This window comes from Cariama cristata, unplaced genomic scaffold (genome assembly GCF_000690535.1).
Source record: "Cariama cristata isolate BGI_N322 unplaced genomic scaffold, ASM69053v1 scaffold5896, whole genome shotgun sequence".
Lineage (NCBI taxonomy): Eukaryota > Metazoa > Chordata > Aves > Cariamiformes > Cariamidae > Cariama > Cariama cristata.
Genome location: NW_009622628.1, coordinates 41,390 through 50,567, shown reverse-complemented (window position 1 = coordinate 50,567; position 9,178 = coordinate 41,390). Strand labels below are relative to the sequence as shown.

General features: G+C 43.1%; 1 protein-coding gene across 1 annotated transcript in view; it reads right to left on the bottom strand.

Annotated features, from left to right (window-relative positions):
• Nucleotides 1-6,566, bottom strand: part of SGCD (sarcoglycan, delta (35kDa dystrophin-associated glycoprotein)) — a 130,299-nt gene extending 123,733 nt beyond the window's left edge. Inside the window, exon 1 of the mRNA XM_009702398.1 lies at nucleotides 6,381-6,566. Coding sequence (XP_009700700.1) covers nucleotides 6,381-6,566 — 186 coding nt within the window. The remainder of the gene's footprint in view (nucleotides 1-6,380) is intronic.
• Between the last annotated feature and the right edge of the window lie 2,612 nt (nucleotides 6,567-9,178).

Here is a 9,178-nt window from a genome sequence, read left to right as displayed (position 1 = left end):
TTCAGCAGAGGGTAGACACAGTGAGGTAAAAATACAGGATCCTTTCATCCCTTTTTGGTAACAAGGAAGATGAAAGCCTTATGTGCTTATGTTGGCTAAGAAGATGTGGTATTAAGATAATAAAAATGAAATATTATCAGAGACTGAGTTTTCAAAGGTGTAGCACTAGAAGAAACTGATGCGCTATAACTCAGCAAGTCATCAGTACCAAATGCTTGACACTCTGGAAGATGCAGCAATGAAGGGGTCAAACTTCTAATACCATCATGCAATATCCTATTAAAACTGACTACAATATTCTAAACTCAAAAAAATACTATATGTATCTTTAAAAAAGATAAGTAATCCCAATTGCTTTTCATACAGAAACAGAAACTCTCTAGGAATGAAATTCAGATCTCTAAAAAGAGCAAAAGAAAAGCATAACATAATTTTTTCCTCAAACCAGGAGGAAGGAAATTAGAATTTACTGTAAAAAAACCTGCAAATAAAAAGCATTACAGTGAAGGGCTTGATCCACTGAGCCCTGATCCAAGATTCCTACTAAATTCCAGGGGGTAAAGATTTCACCTGTAGAAACTTCTTCACTTAATAGTTACAGTCACTCACAGTATTGCTGGTGCTGTCACACCCCTACAAGATTAACATCTTTATATCAGAAGATGGAGTCCACATGAATGAGGAAAGAAGGGAAATACACAAAGCTCTTGGATCAGGCAGACAGTCTCAAAACAATTACTTGTTTTATAAAAAGAGCAACATGAATTAGGACGGAAAAGTGGACAATTTTGTACGCATGTGTGTGCGAAGGAGAAAGAAAAAACCCAAGAACTTCACTTCCTCAGTAAGCATATAATAATATTAATTCTAACTCAACAATTCTAGCTGACTGATTACAGCTGCACTACGAAGCAGAAGCTGGAAAGCAGACCATATTTCTTTCCCATGTTGGCCTTACCATTGCACCTAAAGAGATCCCAGAGAAATCATGAGAAGGGAATATAAACTGCACAGTCATTTTCTTCCGTGGCAATTTGTAATTAAAAAAAAAATTAGAACAAAGTCTATTCCTTTAAATCATTAATAAAAGAATCCTGCCTGTCAGGGCAATGAGCTTTCCTAACTCTAATCCATCTTTACTGCTGTGTTATTACCCTACTGTTTTCCTGTAATTAAAATGTGGCAGGTAGTTTACACACAAGAGGGAGTAATTGTATTGGAAATAACTGTTCATAACAAAATTTTAAAAGAACATTTTTCCTATCAACTTCTAATAAAGAAAGTGAGATAATAATGATATTTAGCATTTGTGCCACCTACAGCAGCATTTTGTCTCTCTAAATTGCTAATATTTCATTCAACGATGCTAGAACATATCCCTTCAGCTATGAATGCAGCCTGCAGCAAAAAAAGGAAAAATCTGAACAATTGCAGTCATTTGTTCCTGTTCAATTAAAATATGGTTGAACCTTATGCTAAAGGATGCAAACCTTCAAAAAACCTTGTGTGGTTCTGGAACGTGTACACAGTTTGCAAGTGCTGTGGTTAGAGAGCACCCCAACCTCAGCCTGACCAGGCCAGGAGGGGAAGATCCCTCTCTCTGCATCTTAAGGAAGAGGGAATGAGGTGAGTCATTGCCTGCCCATTTCTATACTGCATTTCCTTGAAGGTGCATGCACTGATGTCACAAGCAGTCTGCATGGATTTGCACAGACCTGGAAGCAGCATATGCTTTCCCGGTTTGGAAGAAGATGTTAAGTTTGGCTCGTGAAGCGCCTCCTGAATACCAAAGTTGCAGAATATTTTCCTTACAAAGACTATTGTGGAGCCTTGGCTTTGGATGATTCTTAGAAGACAGTTCTCCAGGAATTTCAAGCCTTGTAAGCTCATTAGGCGAAAAATACTATTTTTCCATTTATTACTCCTTAAAGTCTAGTAGAACCTGCCAATATATAGGACTACAGGATGCCATATGCAAATAGTTTCTGTCCCAAAGAGCATACAATCCAAAACACGCGAACAGGTAGCTATGGATAGAAACAGTAGGGAAGGGCAAGGAAAAGCAAATAGCCCTCAGCGGTTTGATGGGCAGACAAGTAGGCGGGCGTTTGCCATTTAAATGCAGCCACAACGGGACACAGTTCTCATCTCTCCTGTTTAGAGGTCTCCCTGCTGCTTAACAGACTATAAAGGGGTACCAATGGATAATGCATTAGACTCCTAACACTGTTTAAAATACCTGGCATTGTATGCTACCCTTGTGGAAAGAGGTCAATGCACTGCCATTGCCCGTTATCTGAACCTTCTGAGCCTTGTACTGTTTAAAATAAGGATATTGGTTTGCTGTGTTTATGTAAGCACATCTTTTGTTGTAATATTCAGAAACTAACACAATGGGAAGCTTTTAAAAAACAGTTTAAACTCACTAGTAATAGCTGAAATAGAGATCCCTAGCACATCATAGGCATACAGCATAAAAGATGCACGTGCTTATATGCACAGTCACAGGCAATCCTACCACTAAAGAGCTACATCACTGGATGCTAATGCATGTGGACCGTAAATAAGAAGGTTGTTAAGAGCTCTGGTTCCAGCCTTGAAATTAGACTGGCACATACGAACCTTTGTAGGGGCTGTGCCAGCCTCAGCTGAGCTCTGTGCAGCTCGAGGTTGAGCACTCCACAGCTCGAGGTCCAGCCCTCCACCACGCAATCGTGATGGCAGGACACAGCCAAGCCTGTGCTGGGCCTGTAGACTGAGTGGCTAAGTCACATACACAGCCCGCAGGCATTAGTGTTTTCTTCCCAAATCTAATATGTGCAAACCACACATTTCTACCAGGCTTGTCCAAGATCTGAATGAAGTGGAGTCCCCTTTACCTATATATCATCGGAAAGTTGAGTGCTGGATGGTGGTTTCTACCTCAATTAGGTTAGGTCACCTTCAGGGTGCATTTGGGTTTCCACCCAAATTAGTGGTTTTGGTCCAGATTCATTCCGTGGTTTGGACTGAAAATCAAAGTAAGGTTTAGCGGTAGCAACCTTCACAGTGCTTCCTGCAGTCCCAGAGAAGCACAGTCCTGATCTAAATGAATGGGATAAATGGACCTGGCTATGGGAAGCAGCTGTGGGACAGGCAGATGGTATTTGAGGTCACCTCCAGGTCAGTTTTTCATATAGCCTGTGCCTGATAAAGGCATTTAAAACAAATTGAGGATCAAATACTACGAGAAGTGAATGACTGCGCCAGAGGATAGACTAGACAGTGACCAACTGGCCCCACATGAACGTGACACTGCTTTGACAGCCCCATATAAAAAGCAATAGCCACACATAAATTAGTTTAAGCCTTGAACGTTCAGATAAAAGCAAAACCTAGACTAAATTAATGATGCCTTGCTTATTAAAAGCCGTGGATTGGAAGCTTATGGTAAGATTTTACAGGAATTGTCTCCCGGAGCACAAGGCAGTGGGGCATGCAGAGGGGAGAGAAGGGAGGTCAGGCTTGACGTGGAAGTGGAGTGGATGGATTTTGCTACAACACGCATGAGAAGGTGTTTTTTTCCCCCTGAGATTGTCTTGCTTCATCTCCTCCTCCCTCTCCACTCCCCATTATCAGCATTTAAAACACCCCCGAGTTTTCTTGAGCAGGTTTGCTATGCTCATTAAAATACTGTGAGCACTTATTGGCTATAATGAGCACTCATTAAATTCCAGTAAGTGCCAGGACTGTTTTGTGGAGTTGAACAGACTCAGGTTCTGGGAAGAGAGCTCAGGGCTGGGAAGGTACTGGAAATGCTATATTTTCCACAAGAACAGAAGTACAAACTTTCCCCTCCTTTTTTGCTCTGCAAGCATTGGGGTAACTCAGATCTGTTAAGCAGCAGCTATTGCTTACCGACTCCTCAAATCATTCCCCTGCCCCAGAAGGACTCTCAGCTGCTCTTATCAGAACAGGAACAAATTAAAGTTTTTTCCATATTTGCATCTCCTCATTTGAGAATTTTGCTACATTTGTTATTTAGAGATAAAAGTCTGCCTCTAAAAATTCACTTAGCAAAGTGGTTTTTCTCAGCCTCAGGGAATGGTGCAGGAGGGATTGCAGAGCAGGATCCAAAGCAGCTGGTGAGGCTGCAGGCGCAGGAGGAGATCAGGAGATGAACGGGTGCATATCGGGGCAAGGATCACATTTTACATGCCCTGTTCTTATATTTATTCCCAATTGGCTGTGCCAGAGACACGTACCCTGAGTAGTGTGGCCCTGCCTATAACCATAAAGCAGTTCCCACTGCAGGATTCAGGGCTACAGTCTGTGTTTTTATCAGCAAATGCTGTTCATCGCCTACTAGCTTTAGAAGATATGAATTAACTAAAGCCATATACAAATATACTTTACCCTGGATTAATCCCCAGTGAATCAGAGGGCAAGTGACTATTTAAGGAAATAGAATCAGACAAGTGCTTGAAAATCAGTGCATCCCCAAAAAAGCCAGTGTACATCCTAGTGGGGTGGAAAGAGCTGCTGGAAGGGGGAGGTTTCTGTGTGTATCCCTAGGAGATGACCCTCCTGCAGATGGTCTGCAAAATGCAATGCATCAGGAGAGGGCAGTGAGGAAGAAAGGAGCAGGGAAGTTCACCTGGCTTTCCAAGCAACTTGTAGAGAGTTGACTGACCGCCACCACCAAATAGCAGAAAGCATGGGACTGACATATCGAAGTTATGTTATTATAAAGAAATAAAGTTGCATTCCTGAAAAGTGAGAATCTGAAATCCTATTATTTTGCGCTCAGGTTGATATCCACTGTCTGTATGATGAGCATATGACCAAGTCTTCCTTCTCCTCAGAAATATCTATTTTTCAACTACATCAATCTAAAGACCACAGTTCAGCATGAAATGTGTATCAAAATGGCATCAGTTTCACAAGATTAAATAACTGGTCTGGGTTAAGCATTAATTGCTCCAGTTTGGCTCACTCTTCACCCACTCACAGGAGCTTTTTGTGGATTACTGCTTTATAATTGCTTGCTCCCTAAGCAGACATGCATTGCAATCTTCTGCATACCTTGACAGCATCCTGGTTAGAGAAAATGAATGCTACATGTTCCCCTGACACAGCATTTTGTCTGCTGGATACAGTAAGTCAGAGATTGTTTACTCAACTTCTCATGGTCCATTAGTGACATAATGTTGGACACAGCTGTTCAGGGCTTCACAAGACCAAAGCAGAGAAAGAAATGCCGGGAGACTTCAAACATGCTGCTCGCATCAGAGTCTGGCTGGGAAGGTCCTTGAGAGTGGTCTAGGGGAATTTAGCCTTACAGCTCTCTCACAAAGTAATTCCAGGATTAAAGCCTCAAACTCAGTTTCTCATGAAGACTCAAATGATCTTAAAATAACTTCATCTGACCAAGACTGGCAACGACTGTTTTGGAGAAGAGGGGACCAAACATTTCATTTTCACTCTGCTTGGCCAAATTATCTACTGAAAAACTAGGATCTGCTATATATAAAGGCTCACTAGCCCTGGAAGTGGTGTCTGCCTGGTTCACCATGTCCTGACTTTCAGTCTGTTTGAGCAGGAGAGGTAAAGTTCACCCTGTAAAAAGGCTATTCAAGGTCAAGACACCCCTTAAGATCTCAAAAAGAGTTTGAGCAGAGTTTAAGTGATGCACAGAGTGCTCTGGGCCCAGAAGACACCATCTGCCCCAGTGCAATCTACCTCCCAGTACAGCTGTCCAACATTTTTCTAGGGGCTTCTGGAAAGCTAACCCTGATCAGGGGTTCTGTGCAGCAAGGGAGTGCTGCTGGTAGGACTGATCGCACCAACCACAGCACAACAAGGATAAAGATATGCTCCACCTAAATAACACACCCAGAGAGCCACCCTGGAAATTTTATTTTTCTTCATGAAGCTTCTAGAATCACGTCATTATGGAACAACACGAATTTTCCCTAAGAAAAAGGTAAATCAAGTTTCTCGACTTCCCAGTCATGGAGAAAAGCAGAAAAAGTCTAAGAGAAAGGCTCAAACCCACCTCCACAACCCAGTTCAAAATAACCTATTTCCTTAATTTTAAAACACTTTATAATTGAAAAATGGGGGAGGGTAGCATATATTGTTTACGTATATACATGTATATATAAAACAGGTAGGAGGAACACAATTTGCAACGCTGAGCTCATTCCTCAGCTTGGCAATACTGCAGACATCTCCAGCAGAAAGAGCATCATTGGGTAAATTTGTCCCTCCCTGTAATAACGGCTATCCACAGCAACTAAACCACCCCGTTATTGAAGCTGTATCTGAAGTCATGCTTAGAGGAAAGACCATCACCCTCCCTCATCTTCCCCAGACATTTCAGGGTAACCCCTACTTACAATTGTGAAGTTCATAACCTTCAGAATCCAGATGGTCATAGCAAGGTTCACCAGGATTAAAATCATTAGGAGCAGCACAAAGAAATAGAGGCATCTCTTCCTCCAGCCATAAATCCCCACTTTGTATACCTGGGGTCCTTCCGAGGTCTGCATGGTGCTCCGGTGCGCGTACTGTTCCTGAGGCATCTGAAATGATCACAAAGAAATAATCACATGTATTAAGCAGCAAGAGAAAGCCGATGATCAAAACTGCTTGTGTCTGTGCCCCTTAGAGGGTTTTGTTCTTGCTTTTTCAGAGTTTGCCAGCCAGGCAGCATCTCTTTTGGTATCTTAGTTCTGCATTATTTTTCTTTCAGCATGCAGTAACATACCAAAAGAGAATTTTATGTATTAAATGTATACATATATTTATAAATACACGTAAGTACACTGTCTAAAGGTATCCTATGGTTATCACTTTTGAGTGACTCTGCTCACCGCCCCAGGTTTTGCAAGGCAGGCACTCCAGGGCCTCTAAGGATCCTGAGGGGAAAATTTTGCATGCGTTTGGTAAAAGCAGTTGAGTTCAGCAGTTTGTTTTGAAGGTGCAATATGACTTCTTAGAGGCTTCAACCAGAAAAAAAAAAAAAAAAAAAAAAATCACCTCAAATAAAATCATTCCTTCCAGCCAAAGAAAAAAAGGCAAAAGGGAAATGTTTGCCTTTCCGCTTTCCCACATCCCAATCTTTCTTAACCAAATAAACCTGAAGCACAAGGTTCTCCAGCTGCCACACCCCTAACAAATTATTGCCAAATATCTATGCTGGTTTAACAAGGTCTCTAATACCCTGGGTGGGCATGGCACGCTAGGCAAACACCAGGGGACAATGAGTGAAGGAAGGAAAGCTGGTGCTGAGGAAAGCAGGGCGGCAAGCATCCCCAGGAAGAATTGCTTTACAGTCCCCTGTGGCAAGCATCGTCCCCTCCTATACCCTGGTACCCGGCTGGCTCTGGGCAGTCGGGCGTCTGGATGTCCCCACTGTGGATGAAAAGACATGGGTGGTTTTAAATGGCATTGCAGCCAGCTGGGACAGGGGTCCGGAACACAGCCACTGCACAACGGTTGAGTGCAAACGGCTGTCTGTGCACAGGGTTGTGATCGTGGAGGTATTTCGTGCCACACGAATGAAAGTATTCACGTTCTCACCCGTCACATTTGGGGTGTGGAAAGCCACTTTCACAGGCTTTCCCCAGGGATCAGTTTCTTACATTTTCAGACTTCTTTGAAACACAGATTAAGTATATTTCTAATAACACATAAATTTGCTCAGTATTTTGCATTTTAGACTCTTGATAGATAAGAAGCCACCAAACACTTTCTTGCACTACTGATTCTACACCACGGGCTTCTTCCTCAGGGTATCTGGCATTGATGTTTGTATGCAGTGAATTCCAAAATTCCCGTAACAGGAGGAAACAATGTGAGTTCTTCTCACTTCCCACATCAGTGGGAGTGTGATCCGCGAGGGCAGAATGAGACAATCGTAGAAATCAGATGCTCATTGATAGCAGCTTATGTTTGTTTACAATCAGTTTCCTGTTTTTTTCCTTACTTTTTTGCTAATAGCTTCATCTCCAGCATCTAATAAAACACAGCGTGCAGTCAGCAGTGGTGCAGAGCCCATTGCAGGCCAATACAAGGCAAGTTTCTTCACAGCATGACTTTTATTCAAGTAGCATTGCACCAGGGATGAAGTTAACACTCGATCTTTGCTGCTTCAACACTGAAGCCCACACTGGGCTGCCTGAAGAACCAGTTATCTTTTTTTATCTTTCACTGCTCCAAAAGTTGCTAAGATCTGTGTTTTCTAATGCTGCCTGGTATTGTCACCTGCAGCCTAGGAGATCAGCCACCTCTCCCATGTTCCACAAGCCTTCACCCCTCACCCGGGCTGAAACGCACAGTCTCAAGTGCTAAATAAATCCATTCAGGCACTAAATTCTTTTCAGATCAGAGGCATTGACACCTCTCCCGATCTTGACCTATAAAGCAAAGCCGCCTTAGCGGCATATTCAGGAAGGCTGTGTTTAGTCTGGGGAGGTTGGTGTGGTCGCACCCCTGCTCTCATCCCAACAGCGATGCTCCTCCGGAGGGTGGAGGTGCCCATCTGCCTCCTTTTTTAATGTCAGCAACTGTGTTCATCCCCCACACTCAAAATTCACGACAGTGGCTGAAAACAGGAAGATTTAAAAAAATAGTAACAAATGAGGTACTCCTATCATTTTCCTCTCAGTTTTCTGAACCATTGCATTTTTAAGACTTTTTTCCCCTATATGCTTGAGGGCTACAGTCCACCAAGAAGAAAAAGCAGGTCAGACTTGTGCTTCAGCAGAGTGCTGAAAGAGACACCCACAAGAGGGGACTCCGGGCACCAGCGCTGCCCATCTGCAGGCAGCTGCCAGGCTGAGCTCCCTCCTTTCCAACAAAGGTGCTGCCTGTGCTCGCAAAACTAAAACTAGAACAAGGTGAACCTCAGCCAGCCTGTCCACACCTCCAAGCCCGCCTGCTTTTTCCAGTTTTCTCAGCTGGTCTAAAAAGAGGATCTCACATCCCCCCCCAAAACCGTGTCTCATTTACAACCTCAGACCACCTCAGCCCCAGCCAATGCTGTGAAGACCTGCAACGTCAATTTGTGCAGACGGTCATATCATGTCGGGAGGAGCCAACAGCTCACGGCAAATAAACTTCTTCTTAATATGGGTTGGCTCAGCCAAACTGGTGCATTAAAAGTACATCACCAAAGAAAGGTGTATCTGTA